At 37.7% G+C, this 25,096-nt stretch overlaps 1 protein-coding gene across 1 annotated transcript in view; it reads right to left on the bottom strand.

Moving 5' to 3' along the window:
- ANXA10 (annexin A10) overlaps positions 1-21,697 on the bottom strand; it is a 39,189-nt gene extending 17,492 nt beyond the window's left edge. Inside the window, exons 1-2 of the mRNA XM_016200265.2 lie at positions 21,598-21,697; positions 15,538-15,632 (exon numbers count right to left, since the gene is read on the bottom strand). Of these exons, the coding sequence (XP_016055751.2) occupies positions 15,538-15,632; positions 21,598-21,697 (195 nt within the window). The remainder of the gene's footprint in view (positions 1-15,537; positions 15,633-21,597) is intronic.
- Between the last annotated feature and the right edge of the window lie 3,399 nt (positions 21,698-25,096).

Genomic DNA, 25,096 nt, shown 5'->3' with positions numbered 1-25,096 from the left:
ATGAAGGGAAAAGTAAATATTTTTATTATATCATTTACCAACTTTACAAGAGAGATGGAATAATGGCATAGTCTTCTAGTAAAATTTCCTTTTCCGTGTCATTTCATTTAATAAGTCTGGTTTTGATTCACGCATATATACATCGATTAGAGGAGGCGATAGACTTGGGGGTTTGAAAATGACTGATGTAATCACATCTTTCCATGTGATGTCATCTGTATGGACATTCTAGTCATATAAGCATGGAACAATATTCTTTTTCTAATCTCAATCCCCAACCATCTTTTGACTTCATTATGAAAATAAATAAAAGTTGAAACCTAAAAACTTTTTTGGTTAGGAGTTCTTAGCTTTCTTGTATGGAATTAATGAAACATTAGTCCTTAAATAAAATATGCATTTTATTATTGTACCGGTCTCTCTTAGCAGGGGTTTCCTGGTTTTACTATTGCCAAAAAGCTTGTGTAAATAATTTAACTAATCTTAGAACTTTCCTCAACTAGCCACATTAGTACATTTATTTAAAATATTGAAAGTTAAACACTTATACAGAAAAACAAGCATGCTGAATTTTTGTCCTTGGAAGATGTATATAAAAGTTTGAAATTAATTGTTTCATTTTGACTTTTATTTTATTTTTAGTATAGAATGGGTACTTTAAAACATATATGTTAAATTCATATTTTGTAGGGTTACAAAGATATGTTTAAAATTTATCATTTCTTGCTAAAATGTATAAAGTACATTCAATGTTACTTTAAAATATGCAATATTTTAGTTCTGGGTGGCTCAACAATAGAAGGCAAGTGAAAGATTCCCAGAGAGGCATAATGCTTTATATAATAAAAACAAGTTATAATTTTTATTTTATTTGTTATAACTTGACAGCACCTCTCCTATAATGTGATTTTCTTTTTCAGCAAATAAAAGCACTCACCCACATGGTGTTAATTGGTAATACAGAGTCTGCTGAATTTTTGCTTGGGTCAGTGCAATTCATTTAATGAACAATTATGTCCAGAGTTGTGTTAGGTGTTTGGAGTACATATAAAACCATAAAATCTCCATTTTCATGCAGCTTATGCTCTACTTAATTCCTTTATTATTTGCTAGTGACTTTTTCTAATTCCTTTACCAAATAGCTGTTAAGGTGCTATTATGAACCAGGCACCCTTCTAGGTACTGGGGATATAGCAGAAAAGAAAACAGATATGAACATTTGAGCTTGTAAAGCTTATATTCTCATAATCACGGGAGCTCAATATTTTTTGAATGGAAGATTCCAGTTACACAACAGGTATTTATTTAATACTGTTTCCCAGACACGGTGGTAAGTTAACATAGTCCCTGTTTTCAAGGAGATTCACATTTCACAAACCCAGGGATAGCAAAGGTAAAAGTGTGAGCTAATCTACGTTCTAAGGCTTTCAATAGAAACTTTCACATAAGATCCTGAAGCAGTGGTACAAAAGGATTAAAAGAATTCTGGTGAGGGATCAGAATGGATTTATAGGGTTAGGGAAGTGGGACAAGTTTAGACAAAGAAGGACAAGTAGCATTGGGATAGGAGGTAGAGAAGCCATTTGTGATGGTTCATTTTGTGTCAACATGACATTTTATGTGTCAATGTTTGACCCAGCTCTTTGGCCAAACATTATTCTAGATATCTCTGTAATTTATTTTTATTTTTATTTTTATTTTTTTTATGAGGTTAACATTTAAATCAGTAGACTTTGCGGAAAGCAGGTTCTCCGAAATGTGGTGGGCCTCGCGCAGTCAGCTGAAGGCCCGAATAGAAACAGGCTGCCCTCCCTGGAAGGAGAGACTTCCTCCAGCTGAGCCCCTTTGCAACCACACCGCAAGCCCTACCCAGCACGTGCATTTTCAGATTGCCGCTCTCTGCAATCGCGTCAGCTCACTCCAGATCCTCTGTCTCTGTTTGTGCCTGTGATCCACACAGACAGGCTCGGCAAGAGAAGAGGGGGAGGAACGCTGAGAGGTTTTTTGGTGTGTGAAGGGGCAGGGAAAGGATGGCCTGGGATGCGCCGGGCGGCAGGCGCGGCTCAGGTAGTGGAAGCAGCAGCCGGCCTGCAGCTCAGCGGCCGCGCAGCTCTCTTCCCAGGGAAGCCTGATCTCGCGCGATCTTGAGCGTTCTCAGGGGCCGCGGCGGATGCCTGTCGCGAGAGCCGCCTGCGCGCCTCGGGCGGAGGCCGGCGGCTGAGACCCCCGTGGGCAGCGCGGGTCCGGCCGGGGGTACGCGCTCGTGCTCCTAGCCCTGGCTCCTGCGCGGTGCGGGAAGGTAAGGCGGTCGGTGGCACAGGCGTGTAGGGTCGGGGTCACCCTGCGTCCGTGTGCTGGCGTTTGTGGTGTGACACAGCGCCTGCGGAGGCCGAAAGGGCCTCCCGGAGAGCCGGTGGACGGTACAGGGGGCCTGTGGCGCGGGGCTGCGGGGCTGCGGGGCTGCGGGGCTGGGGGCCTTCGCCCCTGTGGCGCCTCGGGAACCACGCAGCTTCTGGGGACGAACTCTAGGGGTGTGTCCGGTAATCCACCCAATGACGATGGCTCCTTGAAATGATTTTCGCAATATGCACCGCGAAGCTGCATGGACCTTAATTAATGTTAGCTAACTTAACTGTAATTGGTCTACCCCTTTTCAGGTTTCTAAACGGGATATCTCTTAGAAGACTTGTGCCCTAAAAATTATTTCCGTAAATAATTTCGAGTTATTTTGTTGTTTTTAAATTCTAGGATACAATACCTGTTTCTTTTCTAAATGGACCTCTCTCATGTAAAAAAAATTTTAAAAGCTGTTTAAAAGTCTTCACATTTAGTAGTTTTTAGCATTATTTTCCATGCTGGTATACCTTCGGAAAATTTTACACCCCACAGAGCCTTAGAATAACTATAATAATTCATTACAACGACCCGATCAATTAGAAACCATAATCGTCCCACCCACTGTATAGATGAGAAAACTGTGGCACATAGAACTTAAGTAGCAAGTTCCATATAAATCAGCAAGTAAGTGATGGAGCCTGGATTTTAAATCAAGCATTTTGGCCTTCTAGTCTCTTTTTTATGTTACGCAGATCATAGGAAGCCACTAGTCATTTATCAGCAAAGTGATGAACGTAACATACAGGTGTTGAATGTAGCATTTATGGACATTTAAACCTAGTGACGGTGCTTTGAAGGTTTAAATGCAAGAGATCAATAATAGTTTGTGAAAAGGTAGAAACATTAGAATTATCATCTCTTTTATGAGCCTTCCTCTAATTCCAAGTGAAGTTGATTAAATCTTTGCCAACACTGCTCTCTCTTCGCATTTTTTACACTAGATTTTAATGGCCATATTATTTGCATTTATTTCCTCCAAAAGTCTATAAGGATGTGGATTTTCTCATAAATTTTCCTAAATTCATTATTTAGCTCTGGCACAGTACTGAGTGTACAAAATGTGCAGAGTATAACGCATATGTAACGTGTAAATAAATGTATAAACAAGTGAAAGGATAAACAAATGAATGTGGAAAGGATATTTATTTATTTATTTAAAGGATAAAGAAAATATTCAAGTTGAAGATTGCTTGGGAATTGCAAACGTCTCGTATTTAATCTTTGGTCACATTTCTTTGATCACTGTCCCTCCTAAACATTTATAACATCTTCATTTACTTTGTATACTGATACTGAACACCTCGGTATATAGTCCATTGTAGATGGAGATTAGTAATGCCACTAGATGTCGCTAGCATATTTTTGTTTTGTAACAGGTATATGTGTATATACATGGCTATGGTAAACTGATTTTATAGAAGGTTGCAATAAAATTATATAATTTCAGTGAAAGAAATGGTATCCGATATCATCTAATGCCATTAGAGTGTACAGGTTCTGGAGGTGGAGTGTTTAGGTTTGAATCCTGGCTGTGCAAAGTACCAGCTGTGAGTTCCCACTTAGTAACCTACTTGGGTTATTTAACCTCTTTGTGTCTGCTTTCATATCTGTAAAGTGAAAATAATCACAGCACCTACCTCAGAGCTTTGATCTCAGTATAAAAATACTTAGGTGAAATTCTTAAATATTTTCTGGCATATATTAGGCACTCAAAAATGTCTCCCCCCCCCCCAAAGTTAAGTAATTTACTGCAGATAAAAAATGACTAATACAAGATTATCCCTGTCTCTCCACTCTCTCTGTTTCTCTGTCTCAAAATTTCTCTCTCTACCTCAGAAGTTTATTATATTTCTCCCAACTTTTACAACACCCAATTGTTGGTAAATTTTATTGTCTCTAATTTACAAATACATCCAGAAACTGATGATTTCTTACCACTTTTATTGCTACAACCCTTGTCCAGGCCACCACCTATATTAATGTGGTAGCATTAACTACTCTCCTATAATAAAATAGTAGCCTCCAAATGAGTCTCCCTTCTGTCCTTGCACCCTGCAGTCTCCCCTCAACGCATCTCACAGTGTGATCCCACTCCTCTGCTCGAAATGCCCTTTCCCATTCTAAACTCCGGGATGAACTACAGCTATTGTTGCGCAGTAGATCTCAGGATAAAGCAAACATGCCAGGTAGTTTCATCCATGCAAATGCCAAAGTCCTTATGATGAAGGCTTCACAAGATTCTTGACATATTCTTGGTCACTTCTCTGCCCTTATCTCCTACTGCTCTTCTCCTTGCTCCTGATTTCTCTGCTCCATCTACAGCGGGCTTCTTACTGATTCTGGAATAGCAGACCTGCTTTGCTTTTGCCCTTCCCTCTTCCTTGAATGTTCTTTCTCTAGATATTCAAATGGCTCGTCCCTCTTTGCCTTCCTCAAGAAGCCTGCCTTGGTCACACTAAAAATTACACCCAGTCCCCCAACACTTCCTGTATTTCTCACCAGGCGTCTTCTTTTTCCACAGTGTTTATTACCTTCTGATATGACACTTTACTGATTTACACATTTATCTGTTTCACCCAGGTAGAATGTAAGCTTCATCATGGCCGGGCTTTCGGTGTGTTTTATGCTTGGCTCTTTCACGGCCCACAGAACTGTGCCTGCTATACAGTAAGCACTCACAAAATCAGTACAAAATGAATGAATGAGGACCACTTGTAATTCAGCCGTTATTTATTTGAAATCATTTTGACTATTCAAAGATAAATAGGAAGTTTTATTTAGTGGAGGGAGCAGAAGCACAGAAATTACTATTTTCCTGCAATGCAAAAAGTACTAAGAGCTACAGCAGTGAAAACAGTATGATATTGTCAGGACATAGAAGAGAAGATCTTACTTTCAATTGGGAAGATAAACATTGAATAATATATTTGAATAGCTAAACTTTGCAAGTTCAAAGAGGAGCCTTCAAATAGGTTCTCTAATTAGAGTCTTAAATTCTCACTTGGAGTTATATAAATAACTTTGCAGAGGCAATCTTTGGAGTGTGACTTTCCCCAGCCTGACTGCCTGTACTTTCTTGGTTGCCAAAGACTTGCCTTAAAGGGACTCTGTGGGAATCACAGCTTGGCCTTGCATTAAGCTAATGAGCACTTGCTTTTTCTAATTGCGCTGATGAAACTGCAGATTACCCATGTTGCAGCTCTTCTGACCACTCCATTTAAACTAAAAGTAAAATGGCAGTTTCTTCCTTGTTTCTCTTTCCTTTATTTAATTTTGTTTAACCAGGGGCAAGAAGTAGAAGTATGACTAACATTTTGCATGCCTGGATATGTTCAGGGAAAGAGTTCTATGGTTTTATATGCTTTCAATTTATATACCTTTTTCTATTATCATACAAAATAATACTTACTGTTTAAACACTCAGTGATGTTGGCCCTTATAAAGTGTAACTTAGAATTTGTCTTAATTCTACCCACCCCAATATTTATTGTGTAAATACTTGCATAGTTTTATATTATAGAAACATTTGTGCAAGCTGAATATTCTTTTGAACAGCTTCACTTTAGGGATGTTTTCACAGTTTATTTAATGATTCACTTTTCAGTGGAAGTTGGAACTGTTAATTTTTGGCTGATAATAATACTTTGGTCTGTTGGAGAATCAGTATATAAAAGCTAAAACTCTCCCCCTCCAAAACAAAAAAATATAACAAACTTTGCTTCAAAAGTATAGTCAATTGCAGAAGAAAGAGAAACTCCTGGATGTAAAAACTAGGAGATAGATGAAAACCAGAGGCTAAACAAATGAGATGACCTTGGCGATGACCTTGCAGGTGACTTGAGGAAAGTAGAGATTGGTGTGAGAACTTTTTGTTTTGGGTTTCAAAGCCCAATGTGAGATGCTGTATGAGGACTGGAGAACATTTATGGGGTCAGTGTAACACAGGAAACTAAGTTTGAAAACTCTTATATGAGGTTGGCAACCTGAAAGGATTATACCCTTAAAGTGTGAACTAGGAGAAAAAATACAGTTGATCCCTAAACAACATGGGGGGGTGAGGGGCACCAACTCACTGCACAGTGGAAAATTTCTGAATAATTTAATTCAGCCCTCCTCGTACATGGATTCCTACTTGTCTTACTATTCAGCATTAGAAGATGGGTAGAAAGCTCATCTCTCATTGACTGGGTTTTGAATTGAAGAATATTTTCTGTGAAAATTCAAAATAATAGATCTGTCTCCCTTGGGCCTGGATTTTCATATGAATGAGACCTCCATGAAGAGAAACCATCATGAAAGTTAGTTGTGAGCTGGCAATTCTTTTGGGACATCAGGAAGAAGCAAATGCAAAATAAATCTAGGGAAATTCTCTGACTCTCCAAAAAAAGAACTCCTCACCGAAGAAAGCAAGCTATACTTTAAATGTTCTCACAGCAAAAACATGGTATGCACTTAGAATCAGTTTTCCAGAGGGATAGATGATGAACTCTACAAATAGCAGAATTCAAAACCCATTGAATTTGATACAATAACAATCTGAAAGAACACTATGAAAAAAATAACAGACTTGAAATGGAAGCAAACAAAATTCTAGAAATTAAAAACTTCTACAAATTAAAAAATACAACATATATATTTAAAGAGTAGCTACTAAGCAGCTAAATATGGAATTAGCAAATTGTAGAACTGTCTGAAAATAAACGACAAAAATTTTCCCAGAGACAAGAAATAGATGATATGAGAATAAGTTTAAGGGACTTGGAAGAACAAAATTTTGGCGAATGGAACTTATAGCAAGAGAGAATGTAGATAATGCCAGAGAGATGCTATACTGTATATTCAAATACTATATATTATGCGAAACCTTAGCTATTGAGATAAAAGTACACAAACCTGTTGACTAACACACTGAAATTGCAGAATACATAAAGAAAATACCTTAAAAGCAACTAGAGAATAAAAGGTAGCCCAGAAAGGAAAACTCTTACTGAGAGGAGGGATGAAATCATCAAAAGAGATCAGGAAAAAAAAAAAATTGAAATTATATTTTCAAAGACCTAAGGAAAAATAACTAGAATGTAGCCTGGAATTCTATAGCCAGCCAAACTAATATTCAACAATGAAGAAAACAATGAAGATATTCTTAAGGAAAAGACTGAAATTTTTTTTTTTTTTTTGGTTAATCCTGACCCGAGGATATTTTTTCCATTGATAGAGAGAGAAGAAGGAAGGGAGGAGGAAGGGGAGGTGGGGGGAGAGAGAGCCAGAGTCCAAGAGAGACATCGATTGGTTGCTTCCTGCATGTGCCCCAAGTGGGGCTGGGTATTGAACCTGCAACCCATATACATGCCCTTGATTGGGAATTGAACCCGAGACCCTTCAGTGCTCAGGCCAAAGCTCTATCATTGAGCCACACCGGCCAGGGCAAAACTGAAATAATTTAACATTTATTTGTTATTTCTCGAGGGGGGGCAGGACCTGATTCTTCAATGTCCTTTGAAAAAAGGACATTGAACTCGGAAACATGGAGTTGGATATTAAATGAAAAATGAACTAAGAAGTTGAAAATTATAAATAAAACTAAAGAATCATTAAACCTAGAAAACATCAAAATGATGACTATTTGGGGGAGTATAAAAAGTAGAATAAAAAATATTCAATATTATTATTATTATTATTATTATTATTATTATTATATTATTATGCCTCAAAAGTACCCCTAGTCTATATGTTAATGCCAGGCATTACTTAAGAGATGTCATTTTGAAGATGGAGCGGCAAATGCCACAGAGTCCATTTCAAAGATGAGTTTATTTTAGAAACTTCCCAAGGGTGAGCCAACTCCAAATCAGTCAACTGGTGCAAACCCTATAGCTGTGTCCAGAAGGAAACATGGCTCTGGCCACTGAATCAAGAGTATACATAGCTGAAACGTACGGTGTCTGCCACAATGAACTTGCCACCTGATATAGGACTTTGTGTAGGCCCAAAACATTGAAATTCATTTGATTTAGATGTGTACAGCTAACACCCAGAAAATACATGTTTCTTATTGGTGCTGATCATCTCTCTTATGTATTTTCCTTCCTTCTATGCCAACCTCTGCTGCATTCAGGAGAGAAATAATTAGAGGTTGGACCAAGGCCTTCCTGTCCCACTGTGGACTAAAGGCCATTTGTACTTGTCTGACCATATGGGGGGACACTCAGGATTAGAAGGACTCAAGTTTTATGAATTTGTTGGATACAGCTACCAAGTCTCTGTGGAGCCAGTGGTTGAATTTGGGAAATACCCAAATTCAAATGATGGGTGTGGGCAAGGTTTGCAGTGAAAGAAGGGACGCTAGAGGAGCTTGTGATTGGGGCCCTTGGACTGATTCACTGTATGATTCTAATAACTGCCATTGTTGAACATAGTTGGTTTTTGTGTTTTATTTGTTTCTGCTGTGAAGTCTACAAGTACCAAAGGGGATGCTCTTGTTAGGAAAAGAGCCACATCTAGGGAAGTGCTTCTACCTATAGCCACATATGGGAAGGCCCTATAACCCCAGTGATCACTTTCTGTTAAAAGTCTCTGTGAACTTGTTGCCTTCCTCATACATACAACTTCCAGGTACATCACTTTTGAAAAAGCAGCTATTGCTTTGCTACTGAACTCTTACAGAAACTAAATACCTGATCAGTGGAGGCTTGCGACACTTGTGCCCAATAGTCCCATTTTGATGGGACAACTGGGATTTAGTGGCTAGCAAGGGGAGAAGAAATCAACAAGCCTCACTTGTCAAATGGACATGGTACATTGAAGAAAACAGCTGGCCTGTCCCCAGGAGCATCTTGGCTTTACCTGAAAAATGGCAGCTATTATTTATTTTTGTAGAAAGACTTTAACCCCCACTTTGGCTTGAAACAAGCTGCTGAATCAATGGAGATGTCAACCAGTTGCCCTAAATGCCTTGACCTGGTTCACTGATGGTTCAGACACACTGTAACTAGATGGTATCCACTGGGCTGCTGTGGCTGTTCAACTCAGTAACAGCTGTGCAGAACCAAGAATGGATGATTTTTGTTCTATGGGCAGAAATCAAGGTTCTTCTCATAGTTCTGACCAGTTACAAATACTAGAATAATGACAGTTTTCTAGTGGTAGAGTAAGGACAACAACCTTGGCCCCTGGGGAGGGAATGTCTAATCACACCACTTTGGCCCTAGTAGGTATTCGAGGCAGCCTCAGCTCACTGGCTAAACTTGTTATGGATGATAGACTTGCCCTGGACTTCTTCTTTGTAGGCCAAGGTAAAGTTTGTGCCATTGCTAATACATCCTGCTCTATCTAGATGAAAACTTTAAACCAAGTGGAAAGGTCGTTTCTAAAACTTAAAGAAAAAGTCACTCAGCTTTTTAAGATAGGCCCTGATGATTTATGGGACTTGTTTAGCTCTTTGGGTCCAGGCTCCTATGGGGGCATTGTTGGGATCAGTACTGCCAATTGACCTCGGCATGCTTCTTGGAGACTTTTGATAATTAAATGCCGTGTGAGAAAAATTGAGGGATTTAGTCTCAGCTTTTGTTGGTCAGAATAATAGAAGTGGCTTAGGGATTGGTGTACTCAGAAAAAAGAAAGCAGGAGTGAAAGTAGCATAGAAATGAAGGGTGATATTGTTGGGAGCCAATTTTCTGTAGTTTTCATGTTTCTGAGTGTTATGCAGAGTGAGCCACTGACAGCCCTTTGTTCTGGATTACCTTTCCAAGGATATTTGTATAGTGAATGGCATTGAAGATAGCGATAATGTCTCCCTATGCATTCTACCCATTATAAGTTATTCAAGTTTCTAATCTCTGCTTTTCTTTTGCATTGCAACCCACTGCATGTACAGGTGTTATCTGGTCATCTTTGCATTGATCCAAGGGATTGAGGCTTGGGGAACTGGTGCAAAATTTTGACACTCTGGCTACCACTATTACTGTGAATGGTAAACTGTCTTTTGTCTTTGATTCAGGGGTCTCCTGGGTTCCACCAGTATCATCTTGGCTGGGTAACTTGCTATCTTGTAAACATATTAAAGTCTCATACCCTTCAGATGTCTTGATACAAGGTTGACCACATAGCGTGAAAGGAATTCATATACTTGAAGAAAATATGTTCAGTCTGTGTACACATGGCACGACTAATGTCCAAATTACATAAATAAATACAATTTAACAAATAAATTGCAAGCTGCTGAACAAAAAAATGCACAGAAAATATAAAGAGTTGACTTAAAAGAAGTAGGAACCAGAATGTAAAAGAAACTTACGAAAAGGTGCTCAACATTACATGTCATTAGGGAAAATGCAAGTTAAAACCACAGTGAAATTTCATTTACATCCATAAAACAGGTCAAAACCTAAAATGTTTTATGAGAGAGAATTTAAAGGAAATGGGAATCATTATATATTGCATGTGGGAGTGTAAATTTATAGAACTGCTTTAAAGAGTATTTGGAAGGCTCTTGGTCTGGCTTTAGCAGTATCGAGTTTTCTTTCTTCCTCCTTTCTTCCCACCCGCCTCCCTCCCTTCATCTCCATGTTCCTCCCTCCCTCCCTGGCAGATTGTATGTGTTATTTCAAAGAGAAAGAATTGTTCAGGATGTAGCAAGCATTCACGGGGGGTGGTGGAGTACTACACTTACAAAACTTTGACTCTATAGAAAACCTTTTTGAAAAATAAATTTTTTTTTTTGATGGTTACGTTCCCAGTTTCACCCAAAGGCGTATATTTAACCCATGATATATTTGAAAGATAAGGTAGTTGTACCATTTTAAATTATTTAATCCATGATTATAAAATTGACCTGTGATAAACAGAGTAGTAAAATTCAACTTTTGAGGATAAACCTACATCTACCCCATCACTTCCAAACTGAAAACAAGGATAGAGAAGATACAACAGTATCTATTACTGGTACTAGTGACATGGTAATTCGGTCTCTGAAGTAAGTAAGTTAGCTTTCTAGCCAGCACTTCCTAGGTGTGTTGATACTTCAAGATTAGCTTTTAACCACAAAGATGAGAGGTGATAGGGGAAAAAGTTATGAGAACAAGATGGATTTGAAGAGGGCACTTGAACTCCATGCATTCACAGCTCATTATTGATTAACAGCTGTATTAATCTGGTTGGGCTGCCATTACACAATTCCACAAATTGGGTATTTACTACAGAAATTTATTTCCTAACAGTCTAGAATCTAGAAATCCAAGGTTAAGGTAGCAACAGTGTGGTTTCTAGTGAGACCTCAATTCCTGGCTTACAGCTGGCCGCCTTGTATCCTCATGTGGCCTTTCCTCGTATAGGTACCCTTGGTATCTTTTCCCCTTCTTATAAGGACACCTATTCTGTTGGATTAGGGTCTCACTCTTATGACCTCATTTAACCTTAATCATCTCGTTAAAGACACTATCGATAGTCACGTTGGGGGTAGGGTTTCAACATACAAATATCGAGGGACACAATTCAGTCTGTAATGCTAATTATGTGCCTGCCACTGTTGTAAATGCTGGGGACACATTAGTGAGCAAAACAAAGGTTCTTCCCCTTGGGCTTGTGTTTTAGAGGGAGGTGGCAAACTAAATATTAATTATAATATGTAAATAAATATGTTAGAAGGCATTAAGTATTATAGAGAAAAGCAAAACAGCAGGTGAAAGAGATGTAGAGCACTGGCATAGGCTTTGGGGTGGGTGACAGTTTTAAATGGGGGAATCCAATTAGGCCCTCTTGAGTAGCTGACAGTGAGCAAAACCTTGAAGGATGTGAGGGAATTAGCAGTGTAGATATCTGCCCTTTTTAGTCTGGTGTTTATTCAGTTGAGAACAACAGGCATTATTGAGAAGCTTTGGTAGATTTGATTAAGAGTCAGATAACCTTGCTGCAAGTTCTCATGTTGTGTCATGTGGGGCAAGTCAGCATCTGCACTAAATTACATAACCAGCACCAAGGGGTTAATGCATTCTAGGTGCCAGGATATTTCAGAGCAGATCATCCCTGTGTTAAATGAAAACTGGGAAAACAAATTGCTTCAGTGCTGAATTTAAACTCCTTCAGGAATCATTGCCGGCCAAACTTATCAGGTATGGATGGTCCCTCTCCCCAGCTTCAGAGCATTCACTGTTCCCCCATCTCACTGCACTGTCAATAGGATAGCACTTCCTTTGGTGTGGAAGATCAGAGTCACCTCATTAATGATATTGACGAATATGTCAGTCAGAGGCATTCCACAGGGCTTTGCATTGGAGTCTAGGGATCAGTTTCTGCTTTGGATGAGGCAAAGCTGTTGATGGAATTCAGCAGCTCTTCACTGATGTTAAATATCAAATCATGAGTATTTAAGGAGCAGGCCTAGGATTGCACTTTACTCAGCAGCTAAGAAAATAATTCTGTCAAATCTTGATTATCCATGTTAATAAAAAATAAAAATATCAGTGATTAAGATACAGGAAATCTATAAACTGTTGCCACAGAAAGAGAAAGATAGCAGAAGATACATCTTGGTGAAAGGGAAGAAAGGATTCTGTGAATGAGCAGCAGGGGAGGTCAGGAAGCCCTGACTGAAGGTCAGACAGATTAACCTGGGAGCAGGTGGAGCAGAGAATGAGGGAAAAGAGAAATTTAAGCAATTTATGAATGTTCATTTTAACTATAAAATGGATGTTTTCCTTTTTCTAAAGAAAAAAGTACATAGGCAGAATATAATTCCTGAGGTTTCCTTATTCTATAAGTAAAGTGCTGCTTCTATGTCACACCCTGGGCTGAGCTCTGCAACAAATAACCCAGTCCCTGATTTTCCAGGAGATTGCAGTCTAGTCAGTGAGGATAACAGGAAACCCATACAACTCGGTATGGCAAGGTCACCGTGGCATAAAGCACGGGAACTCTGGGAGCCCAGCAGGAAGCCCTTAGCCCAGAGCAGAGGGTGTTCAGGAGCAGCCCAAACCTTATTGTGTGTTCTAGGAAGGAGGAGGTGAAATTAGCTATGCCTTCACATTGTCATTCAACAAACATTAATTAATCTTGGTATGTGACACAGACATTCTTGCTGAACTCCAGGAATGAACAAGATGCATTCTAGCTTTCAAGGGTTTAGACTCTGATACAGGGAAACAGATATATAAAAAGCTCACTAGTGTGTCATTGGGTGCTAAGGGGAAGTTACGTAAAGGATGCAGTAGCAGAACTAGCCTGTTCCACTCTGGGGAGTAGTGGTGTCAGGAAAAGTGTCCAGTGTCTGGGAAGATGAGTGGGTGTGCAGCGTGTGGAGTGGAGAACCAGGCCATTGAAGATAGATGAAACACCATGACTAAAGGGTAGGGCGTGGGAATGGTTAGTTTGTAGAACTACAAGTCGTTCCTGTGGGCTGCAGTTGAGGTATGAAGGAAAGGGAGAGGGCTGAAGATGGAGAGCAGAAGCAAAGCGAGCAAGGCTTTGTATGCCCTGGGCAGGCATTTGGGTTTATTCCATGGACGTAAGGATATTTGTTAGTGAGAAACCAGGTAAACATTCTGGGATTAAAGTAGGAAAGTATAAATTTAGATTTGGAACCATTCTGGCTACAGTGTGGATAGACCAGAGTGGGAAAGAACTTGGAATAGCAGCTACCAGCTAGGAGTTTCACCATTAGTCTGGGCCCCAAATGGCGAAGGCCTGAATCAAGGCTGTGTAAATGAGGGAAAAAGAGAGACATGGGAGAAGAAAAGTAATTTACAGGACTTGATAACTGATTTTATGAGAAGCGTCTTTCACAGGAAAGGGGCCAACATGAGTTCCTACCTTCCAGTTGATGTCATTTAGTGCAGGAACCTTGCTTTTCCACACGGTATGGATTGTTTAGCAAAAGTGAGTGTTAAACGTTGAGACCTTTGGTATACAGTGCAAGTGCCCCACTAAGTATAAATTGTTTAATGGATATCACATTCCTTAAGTGTAGGTACCTCATTTCTTAATTGCTTTAATCTCTTGCAGTGTAATATTGTAGAGACTGATAAAGTAGTGCTTTAACCTAAATGTACCTAATGTATAAAAAGCAAAGATGTATGTAAGTCTCTTGGTTAAAAAAAATTACTGAAAAGTGGCCTATCTTCTAACAGTATGCATATTAAAACAATATTAGATTACTAATGCTTCAACTTTTATAGTTTTTTACATTTTCTTTCAAAAGAAAACTAGCACTGGTGTCATATGAACATAAGTTAAGGTAATAGTTTTACCTGGATTAAAAACAACAACAAAAAACAACATAACTGGTTTCCTTCTATGGCCTAATTCAACTAATTTCACTAGTAGTCATCGCTTTTTGGATTATTAATTCATTCTGAAACAGAAGGCTGTCCTTTATTTCATGTGTTATAGTTGCTCAAAGACTGAGGTTTCAAGATGAGGTAAACTTACATGGGCTAACTCTATACAGAAGAGTTTTATGATAGAGCTTCATTGATAATGATCAGTTAACAAAGTCATTGATATTTCAGGCCCTTTTGGCCTGAAGAGTTTTTGTTCCGAATCTGTGGTTTAAATGCATAACACAAGAAAGGAATCTTTAATGGTACTTGCTTGAAATTAGAATGTGATTACTTTAAAACACTATGGAGAGTTTGATTGCCTTAAACTATTTTTAACTGCCATTCTTTTTTAATGGTCTCTATAACTGCATGCTGTTAAAGGAAAAGCTAGGAGATAATTCACTTTGGTTAAGAGTTAGGTGAGGACCTGTGGAGAATTGCAGGAAAAGATCTTACTTTTTGACCTAGTGATCATTATTAGTTCTTTCTGTTCCTTCCCTAAAGCTTGACACGGGTATTCCCAGTGCGACATTTTTTAGCCTAATTGGACCAACCAGGAGTATAAGGCTGGCAGAACTTTCACTTTTTGAAGCTGAATGATTTTTGAGAACAGACTGGTGGAGTCACTGTGAGTGTGAACATAGCTCACACGTAGGTACATTTGATGATATTTCTTTCTTGTATTCCTGGAAGCATGTTAGACATAGGGACTGTTTCTGACACACAGTGCCTTCTGAAATCTTTGTCATCTGTGAGGCTGAAAAGAAGAGTACCTTTTCTTTCAGGCATTTGCCCTAAAGTTACGTTGGTCGGGACGGAGAGACCTTACCCGGCCATACATGCCCTGGTATGCCTCTGCAATCATCAGCCTCTGTGCGTTGCAGCGTTGAGTTAGAATGTCGATCAGCATGTCTTTGTCACAGCCTGGGAAAGAACAATAATTGAAGATTAGTAAAGTCGCTACTCTGGAGTTAAGAAGAATCCATTATCTAAGGATTAAAACCAAAGTGCGAGCTTTATCCCTGATGGTACTTTAAAGCAGTGAGCAATTCTAAGTAAGATGGGAGATCCCAGAGGAACACTTGATGAAGCCACGGTTCTTCCTATTTCTTATTTTGGTGCTTTTACTACAATTTATCCCTTAAAAAAGACCCAGCCCAGCTGACATGACTCAGTGGTTGAGCATCGACCTATAAACCAGGCAATCACTGTTCTATTTCAGGTCAGGGCACATGCCCTTGATCCCCAGTAGGGGGCATGCAGGAGGCAGCCAGTCAATGACTCTTACCATTGATGTTTCTATCTCTCTCTCCCTTTCTCTCTCTGAAATCAATAAAAACATTTTTTTTAAAAAAGATCCAGTAAAAATACAGAGAAGTAAAATACAGTCTTTCTTTAAACACCTCTCCTACCCTGCCAAAAAAGGCTTCCCTGCATGGGCACAATATCTTCTCATTTTACAGTTGGAGAGATATGACTTATAATGAACACAGTTTAAGACAAAAAGAACCTCTAGAGAAAGAAATAGGAATTGAGGAGGAAATTATACAAGGGGTGTGCACCCTTCTGAGGGATGGTGTGAACCTCTCATGATTTGCATAACAAAGGCTTTGCTTCTGGGCTCTGAGGCCTCTAGTCCTTGTATACCAGCTCATTGAACTGATATCACACCTGAATGCACAACTAGGTTAGTTAAATTTACCTGTAATTATAGTCATAGTAGAGTGATCCAGGAGGCCTTAACATTTTCCTATAGCTTGACTAACTTTCCTTTAGCTTGACTAAAATTTAGACAGTTTTCTTCCTAACTATAGGCCCTTGATCTCCATTTTCTGAGAGCATTTAGTTTGGAAAACTTGGAATTGTAAATTCTTTATCCTTTTAAGGTGTAAATCTTCTCCCAGTCACTTGCCAGTTTTACAGCCTGCAAATGTCTTTCTCAAGGAGTTGGGACCCATCCCTTTAAAATATAATATCATGCCCTGGGTGGATGGCTCAGTTGGTTGGAGCATCATCCTGTGCACCAAAAGACTGTGGGTTTGAGTCCCAGCCAGGGCACATACTTAGGTTGTGGGTTTGATCCCCAGTTGGGGCACGTACAGGAGGCAACTGATCAATGTTTCTCTCTCACACTGATGTTTCTCTCCTTCTCTTTCCATCTAAAAATCAATAAAAACTTATCCTCAGATGAAGATTAAAAAAAAAATCATCAAGAATGGTAGAGTCCCTATCTCCCAGTCTCTGTTGGAGGGTAGAAACCTAACTTCCATAAGTACCAATTAACAAATACAGATGGCCTAATCACATTGACCAATGCCCCAATCCCTACTGTCCTCCAGTAAATTTCACCTAGCTCACCCCAGGCTTAAAAACTCTCATCTGATTTATTTTGTAGAACTTGAGTTCAGTCTCTCTCCTCAGTTGAAAAAATCTTGACCCCCTACTGCAGTAAACTTGAATAAATTCTTCCTTGCCTGTTCAATTCTTTGTGGTACAACCTTTCTTTGACAAAAGGAGATATTTAATGGAGATGAGGAAAAAAATGAATTGAAAGGCTAGGATGTGAAGCAGATCATATTTTTGGAAATGAAAGCCATCCTGGATGGCCTTAGGCTTATAGGAAAGCTGTGAGTCAGGTACTGACTGTGCCAATGAGAAACAAAATGAGGAGTGAGGTGTTTTATGTAGGTGAGGGAAATGGCCTGAAAGCCATAAAACGGAGGAAGGGAATAGAATAAACTCCAAAGACTGAACTTGATGATTTGTGAGAAAAAAGGCAGTCTCCAGTGAAGTGACATAAAGCAACATGCTACCAGGGGGCTAGTCTGGTTAAAGCCCTGGACTCATGTAGTTCACGTAGAACTTATGTAGTTCTAGAGGAGTCTGTTAGATGCATAATGGACATTCCAAAATTAACATTTTAAAATATAAATAGAAGAATTTTCAGTTTTATCCATTGTTATTTCTACTATCATCATGCTTATGTAAATATCAATTTTTTTGTTGTTGCCCTGTTGAGATTACCCACAACCTACCTCTCTGAATTACTTTTTATTTTTCAAAGTGTTCATACTAGTTCTTGCTCATTTATCCTTCCAGAGATATTTCAGAAGAATTTTATTAAATTTTTTTAATTAAAATAACTATAAACTTAGGAATCAATTCAGAAGAGTTGTCTTTCTGTCCCTAACATGATGTATCTGCCAAATTTTTTTTTTTTCCCCCTACAAGGCTTAGTAAATATTTATAGAATTTTTGCAAGTGACAAGAAACTTCATTTTGTTAAAATTATTTATTTTTGCCTTTCTATTGATATTTCAAGTTATTTCATTTTGTTTCTAAACACATAATTGCTTAAATTAAAACATGAAACTGAATTTTATGTTTACCTTATATTCAGAAAAAATATTAAACTCATAATTTTTTAAAAATATACTTTTATTGATTTCAGAGAGAGAAAGGGAGAGGGAGAGAGAGATAAGAACATGAATGATGAGAGAGTCATGTATTGGCTGCCTCCTGCATGCCCCCTGCTGGGGAGTAAGCCCACCAGGAATTGAACCTAGATCTCCTGAATCATAGGTTGATGTGCAACCACTGAGCTGTGCTGGCTGGGCTAAACTCATAATTTTTAATAACTTTTTAGTTGATTACCTTGGATTTTGAGATTATATGTATATATAATATTCTTTGTAAGTAATAGCTACTTCTTCTTTAGAATCATGTTTTTCCTCTTTCTTGCCTAATTACATTAGGACAAAAATTTCTAGATAATTCTCATTTTCTGCTTTAACAGGAAATCCTGGTATAATGAACCATAGCAATTTATAGATTTTTATGATGTACAGTTGATTCTTGTTATTTGTGGTAGTTTTCTGCAATGTCACCATGAGCATTGAGTTAGTAAATGCTGGACTATTTATTGCTCCTGGGGGAAATAGTGTGTTAGGTTTCTATGACCTTGTGGTTACAGCATTTTTGTTAGCAGAAATGCCAATTATGTTATATATATTTGTTCGTCAGTGTCCTTGTAAAATAGTCTCATCAGCATTGAAAATCCTCTCTTCCACGTATGCTTTTCCTGTATAAAACTTAGGAGGTGTTTTTAAAGACTATTTAAGGAGATATCTTCTGCAGCTTTCTGATCTGCGGGCTTGTCTCACTGAAGGTTTAACAGTTTTTGTGCTGTATCATCTTTTGAAACATGCAGGCCAGCCAGCACTACTTTCAAAAGAAAGATGACCATGTACTTTTTATCATCATTTCCAGTTATCATCTCATGAACTCACATATTTGTCTGCTCTTCCATAGCTTTCTAACATGTGTATTACTTTAGCATATTCTGGACAGCTTCATGCACAGATCAATAAGTTTTCTCTTTTTTTTTCTATTATTTCAATAATCAGTAAAATGGAAGAAGATATTTGCAAATCATATATCTGGTGAGTTAATATCTAAAATATATAAGGCAACTCAGTAGCAAAACACAAATAATTAAAAATAGGTGAAGGGCCTAAATAGACATTTTTCCAAAGAAGACACACAAATGGCCAAGAAGTACGTGAAAAGGTGCTCAGCATCAATCCAGGAAATGCAAATCAAAAAGCACAAGATATCACCTCACACTTGTTAGAATAGCTATTATTAAAAAGATGAGAGATGTGAAAAGGGAATCCTTGTGTACTGTTGATGGGAATGTCAATTGGTACAGCCACTATGAAAAACAGTATAAAGGTTTCTTTAAAAATTAAAATTAGAACTTCTGTGTGATAGAGCAATCCTACTTCTGGGTATTTATCTAAATAAAATGAAATCACTCTCTGGTACAGATATTGTACCCCCATGCTCATTGTAGCAATATTCACATTAGCCAAGATATGGAAATCACTTAGGTGTTCAAAACCAGAGAAATGAATAAAGAAAATGTGATATATGCATATGTATACACACACACAGTGAGGTATTATTCAGTCATAAAAAAGAAGATATCCTGCCATTTGTGCAACATGGATGAATCTTGAAGGCATTATGCGAAGTGAAATGAGTCAGAGTAAGACAAATACCAAATAATATCACTTATATGTAGAATCTGAAAAAGCTGAACTCACAGAAACATTCAGGTACTAAGGTGGGGGAAATGGGAGATGCTGGTCAAAGGGTACAAACTTCCAGTTATCAGGGGAATGAGTTATAGAGATCTAATGTACAGCATGACTTTAGTTAGCAGTACTGCACTGCATACTTGAAAGTTGCTATGAGAGTAAATCTAAATGTCTCACCATAACAACAACAAAAATGATAATTATGACAGGTGAAGGATGTGTTAACTTTTATTGTGTTAATCATTTTGCGATATATAAGTATATCAAATCATCACATTGTGCATCTTAACTGGACATAATGTTATGTGTTAGTTATATCTCAATAAAGTTGGAAAAACATCATAGTCACCAAGTAAGACATTAGTAATTGTCTTTTTCAGTTGCTCCTTTCCAGGGTCATTAGGCTGGATAAACTTAAAGCATTTTGAGCTGTCTTTGTGCTCTGGCATGCTAGACTAAACACTACAATCAAAACTAAAACCCCCTCAATTTCTTCAGCCTAAAACACTGACAAACAAAAAGTTGCAATCATCAAACTGAATCCATATTCTGTCCCTAAAGTTACAGTGGCAGGAAAATTGAAACTGGAGCAAAGAAAATTTTATTCAATGAGCAGATTGCTCTGATCTACAGTTTTAAAGCAAAAATTACTCTCCTGAATAAAAAGTTAATCTGTAATTTTTTATCTTATCTATTTTTTTTTCTAGTGACTGTTGATATTTTAAAAGACATGACAGCATTGCAAACTCCTAAAGTTGACTTTAGAAAGCACATTTAAAGTCCTTTATTGTTTTCCTGTGGGGTTCTGCTAGTGAGTAAAACACAAAGTGAATCAAGTTCTCATGAAGGTGACCTTGTCTTTAAAGTTAAGAGACTGCTTTCTCATGAAAGGCTTTGCATGTTTTATGCAAACGTTTTCTTTATGTTGCCAATGTTTATCTTCGTGCTCACCAGAAGTCTTCTTAAAATAGCTATTAACGAAAATATATGGATATTTAACAGCACCATATCATATCTTAAAGATTAAACCTTTCTTAAAAGAACCCAACAATTTTCCTCCCTTCTTTATATATCCCTTTTCTCAGTTCTAGTTTCACTCATCGACCATCCATCTATTAAACACCCACACACCAGACTCAATGCTCTGGGAGCTCAGGGACCCAAGGGAGACGAGAGAGACAAGTACAATGAGATCAGTGACAAAGGAGTGCGGAAGCAGGGTGCCCAGGCTTCAGCTTATTTGCTTGTGTTTGGAATTCCCAGTGAAGGATTTGAAGAGGAAGACTCATTTGAGGAGATCTTGAAGGAAGAGAATTTGCATGTAAATTAAATTTAAGAAGAAAACAGCACTCCAGGGAGGGGGATTGTTGGGCCAGTTTGCAGAGCTGCGGAAAAAGCACATCAATTTGGGGGGATAGCAGGAAGTTTGATTTAGCTGGAAGTGGAAGTAGCAAAAGAAACAGGCCAGAAAGCAAACAAGGGCAAAGAAGGATGTTTTATTCCAGATTAAGGTTTTTTGGGGGCTTGGGATTTCATTTAGTAGTTAATGATGAGACATCTCAGGATTTAAGGCAAAAACATGTCAAGATCAGATTTGCAATTGAGAGAGGCAAACCCTTTCACGATTATTGTCCTAGGCTAATATTTTCTTTTTATCCTACTTCTACCCAGCTTTAAAAAAAAAAAAAAATCTGTCTTCTGTTAGCCAACAGCTATTTATACCCATATTACAGTCTTAAAACAAGCAAAAAAAATTATTAAAAGATGATAGAAATAATCAGGTTTACCAAATCCTTGGAGCGCTCCCCCTAGCATCTGGGCATCCATTATGGGATTGAAATTGGGAGCTGGGAAGATGGTTCCTTGCGCCTGGCGGGAAGAATTCATGAGAAAGAGAACTCAGTAATTTGCACAAAAGATTTCAACATTTTTTTCCAATATGTGAAAGCAAAAAAGCATATTCTATATGTTGAAATTGCTCTAAGATGTGCACATGTCTATGAAGTACAGAATAAGGAATATAGTCAATAATATTGTAGTAACTATATGTGGCGCTGGGTGGGTGCTGGAAATATTGAAGAGACCACTTTGTAAAGCGTTTGAATGTCTAATCATTATGCTGTACACCTGAAACTAATACAAAATAATATTGAATGTGAACTATAATTGAAAATTTAAAAAATCTTTTGAGAAACAACAAAAAACAAGTTAATTGTATGTTAATTGCAGAGAGCTAATGTGGTTGAATTTAAAAAATCCATTGGCCTCTACTGTATTAGCATCTATTATTCATCTAGAAAACTTAGATACTAGAACCAATAATAGAAAAATGTGAGAATAAAATATGTATCTTTTTTTAAAAAATCTTCAGCTGAGGATATGTTTATTGGTTTTTAGAGAGGAAGGAAGAGAGAAAGAGAGAGGGAGAGACATCGATTGGTTGCCTCTCACACCTACCCCAATCGGGGACCCAACCCAAAACCTAGGTATGTGCCCTCACCAGGAATTGAAACCGTGACCTTTTGATGTATGGGACAGTGCTCCAACCAACTGAGCCACACTGGACAGGGCAAATATATATCTTCTTAATAAACAATAAGCTTTTAGGAATTGGGTATTATTTTATAGAAACTGAAAAGAGAGATCTGTTGAGGGAGTTCATATCATTTATATGAATTAGAAGTGACACTTGCCACCACAGCTTTTTTATACATCAGGGACCCTAAAATATTGGAGCAAATTGAAATGTTTGAATTTAGATTATACGATTCACAAAAATCTAGATGATGTAGTTAGGGTAGAGAATTTTTAGCTGAAGCTTGCAGCTGCAGAGGAAAACATAGAAACCTGATTGACGTTTCATTTAAATTCTGTCTCTTGCCAATAATAAAATGGCAGAACATTTAACTTAGGCTTTCAAACCACACGGTCTATTATTTCAGACAGAGCCAGCCAGGACTAGGCACCATATGACCACACTCAGCACAAGAGAACTGTCAGTCAAAATTTATTAAAGAAGGGGAGCTCTCCCCTGTTTGTTGTCAGTGTGCCCAGAAACATTGGAAAAAATGCCTTTCCACAGCAAACAGACCTACCAGGGCTTGAGAACTCAGGCATTCACTAAGCTCTTCTGCAGTAATAACATCTTAGCTGAAGATGAACCTTTCCTGGGCCTATTGTGTAATGGTAGCAAATGAATTAATTATTGAGAAGACTGGACCATAATGTCTAGTCCAAGAAATAGACCAATACCAAAATATTTATAAAAAGAGTTTTGGAGGATTAAGAACATTGTTCACTTGAGTTAAAACTAAGAATGAAATTCAGTTTGAATTCCATTTGACTGATATTAATAAACGTGAAACTGTCGTTTTGAAGTAGACTAGAGACCATATAATAATTGTGATATGGCCATATTTTCATGCTTACAAGTGCAACCATGCTAGTGACATAGTCTTCTTAAATGCTTATTTGGAAAGATACACATAATTAAAATAAGAACATAGTCTGCACCTTATTTTGCTATAGTGCAAATAAGAATTAGCCAGAAGATGGTGTACTGGGAGATGTTCCTTGTTGACAGGGCAAAATTTTCCCAATGATGTGTGTGAATAAGTAAGGAAGAAATGGGAATGCAGTTGGGCTTGACTTTTGACTTATGTGAGAAGCAAAAGACAGGTGAGTAGTGGCAAAGACATGATTACTAAGGGACATCTAAAGGTTTTTAAGCAAGGGGATGAAATAATCTAATTTGAGTTCTGGTAAGAACACACAATAACAATATAAAGGATGAAATTAGAAAGATATAGGTTGCGGGTGGTTAATTTGAAACCTAATTGAGATATAAAGCATGTTTGAACTGAGGCAAATAGCATATTTTTAGTAAATACAGATTGCTTTGTTAGCTGAATGTAATTTAACTTACTAATTTTTGAGGTATATTTTAAGTTAATCCAGTAACTTTAACCTTTTGAAAGAGTCAGACTGTTATTTCCGGTGTGTTTGGCATATATACCATTATAAACAATGTCCTTTTTTATATACATGTTCCTAATTTTTTCATGTCTTAGAGAAAATTGGAAATTTTTAAAAAGTGGACACTTTCCAGTATGATCTGAAAAATAATATGTATATGGTAAAAGTTTTATTTTTCTTTCTTAGAAAATTGACAGATTCAGAAATAGTATCGCTTAAATAAGGCAAAATACATTCGAATGCCTGTTGTCTCAATTTGAATTCTTACCACAAGTAATCAAAATATAATCTTTGCTTCTAGTCATTTGTAAATTTAAGTTTTGACAGAAGAATAAGAAATACTCTTTTTATTTATTTTTTATTTTTTATTTTTTGAGAAATACTCTTTTTAAAAGACAAAATAAACTGCCTCATAAACTCACCATGCAGAAGAGCATGAGTAATTTGTACATTTAAAATTGGCTCTAGACTCTATTCCCTGAGTAAATAATGAATAGGTTTTTTTAACGGACAGAAAAATTTCAAAATTATTATTTGAAATGGAATACATACTGAAAAAATCATATGTATTTTGCTCGTGAAGTTGATAAAATTATTTTCATCATCTTACAGCAATAGATACATCAATAATAAATGCATCGTATTTCATTTAGCCACAGCTAATCCAGTGGCTGAGATCCATAAACCTGTATACCTCCAAATTCAGTGTTTAGAGGCTACCCACAGTTTAGTCCTTTGTCTCAAGTGCCTTTTGAATCACACTCACGTTGACAACCTGAGTGCTTCAAGACTTCTGAACTTTGAAACATTAGTCTGGGAAGTTGGTAATTTGCCTAACTGGATACCCATTTAATGAGTAATTCAACACCTTTGAAATACCTTAATTTTAGTGCAGTTGAAGATTACTAGATATCTATTAATTTAGGATTCTTAGAGCCCTGAGAGGAAATTCTACAGAAATCTTGGTGTACCCTTTCCATAGGGCACTTCCCTTGAACCAAGCATTTGCTCACTTTCGGGGTGTTGGTTTTTTGGATCTCCATTGGCTCAGATGAAAATCTCCTAAGCTTTCCTGAAGGCCTTCAGCCACTCTAGTCTCTTCTGACTTGTATCTGACCAGAGTTGTTCTGAAATATTTTCAGTGGTTTTAAACACAGCCAGCTCTAAAGGATGGGTTAACACTCATATTGTTGTCTCTCTCAGTCTGTCAGTTCTGTCCTCTAAATATCTTTAATGTGATTGCTCTTCTGTTACTAGTACCTTAGTACAAGCCTTGACCACTTTTCCCCTGGGTTGTACCCAAGAGGCTGC

This window comes from Miniopterus natalensis, chromosome 4 (genome assembly GCF_054644295.1).
Source record: "Miniopterus natalensis isolate mMinNat1 chromosome 4, mMinNat1.hap1, whole genome shotgun sequence".
NCBI lineage: Eukaryota > Metazoa > Chordata > Mammalia > Chiroptera > Miniopteridae > Miniopterus > Miniopterus natalensis.
Note: the sequence above shows the minus strand (reverse complement) of the source record. Positions and strands in the feature narration are given on the sequence as shown.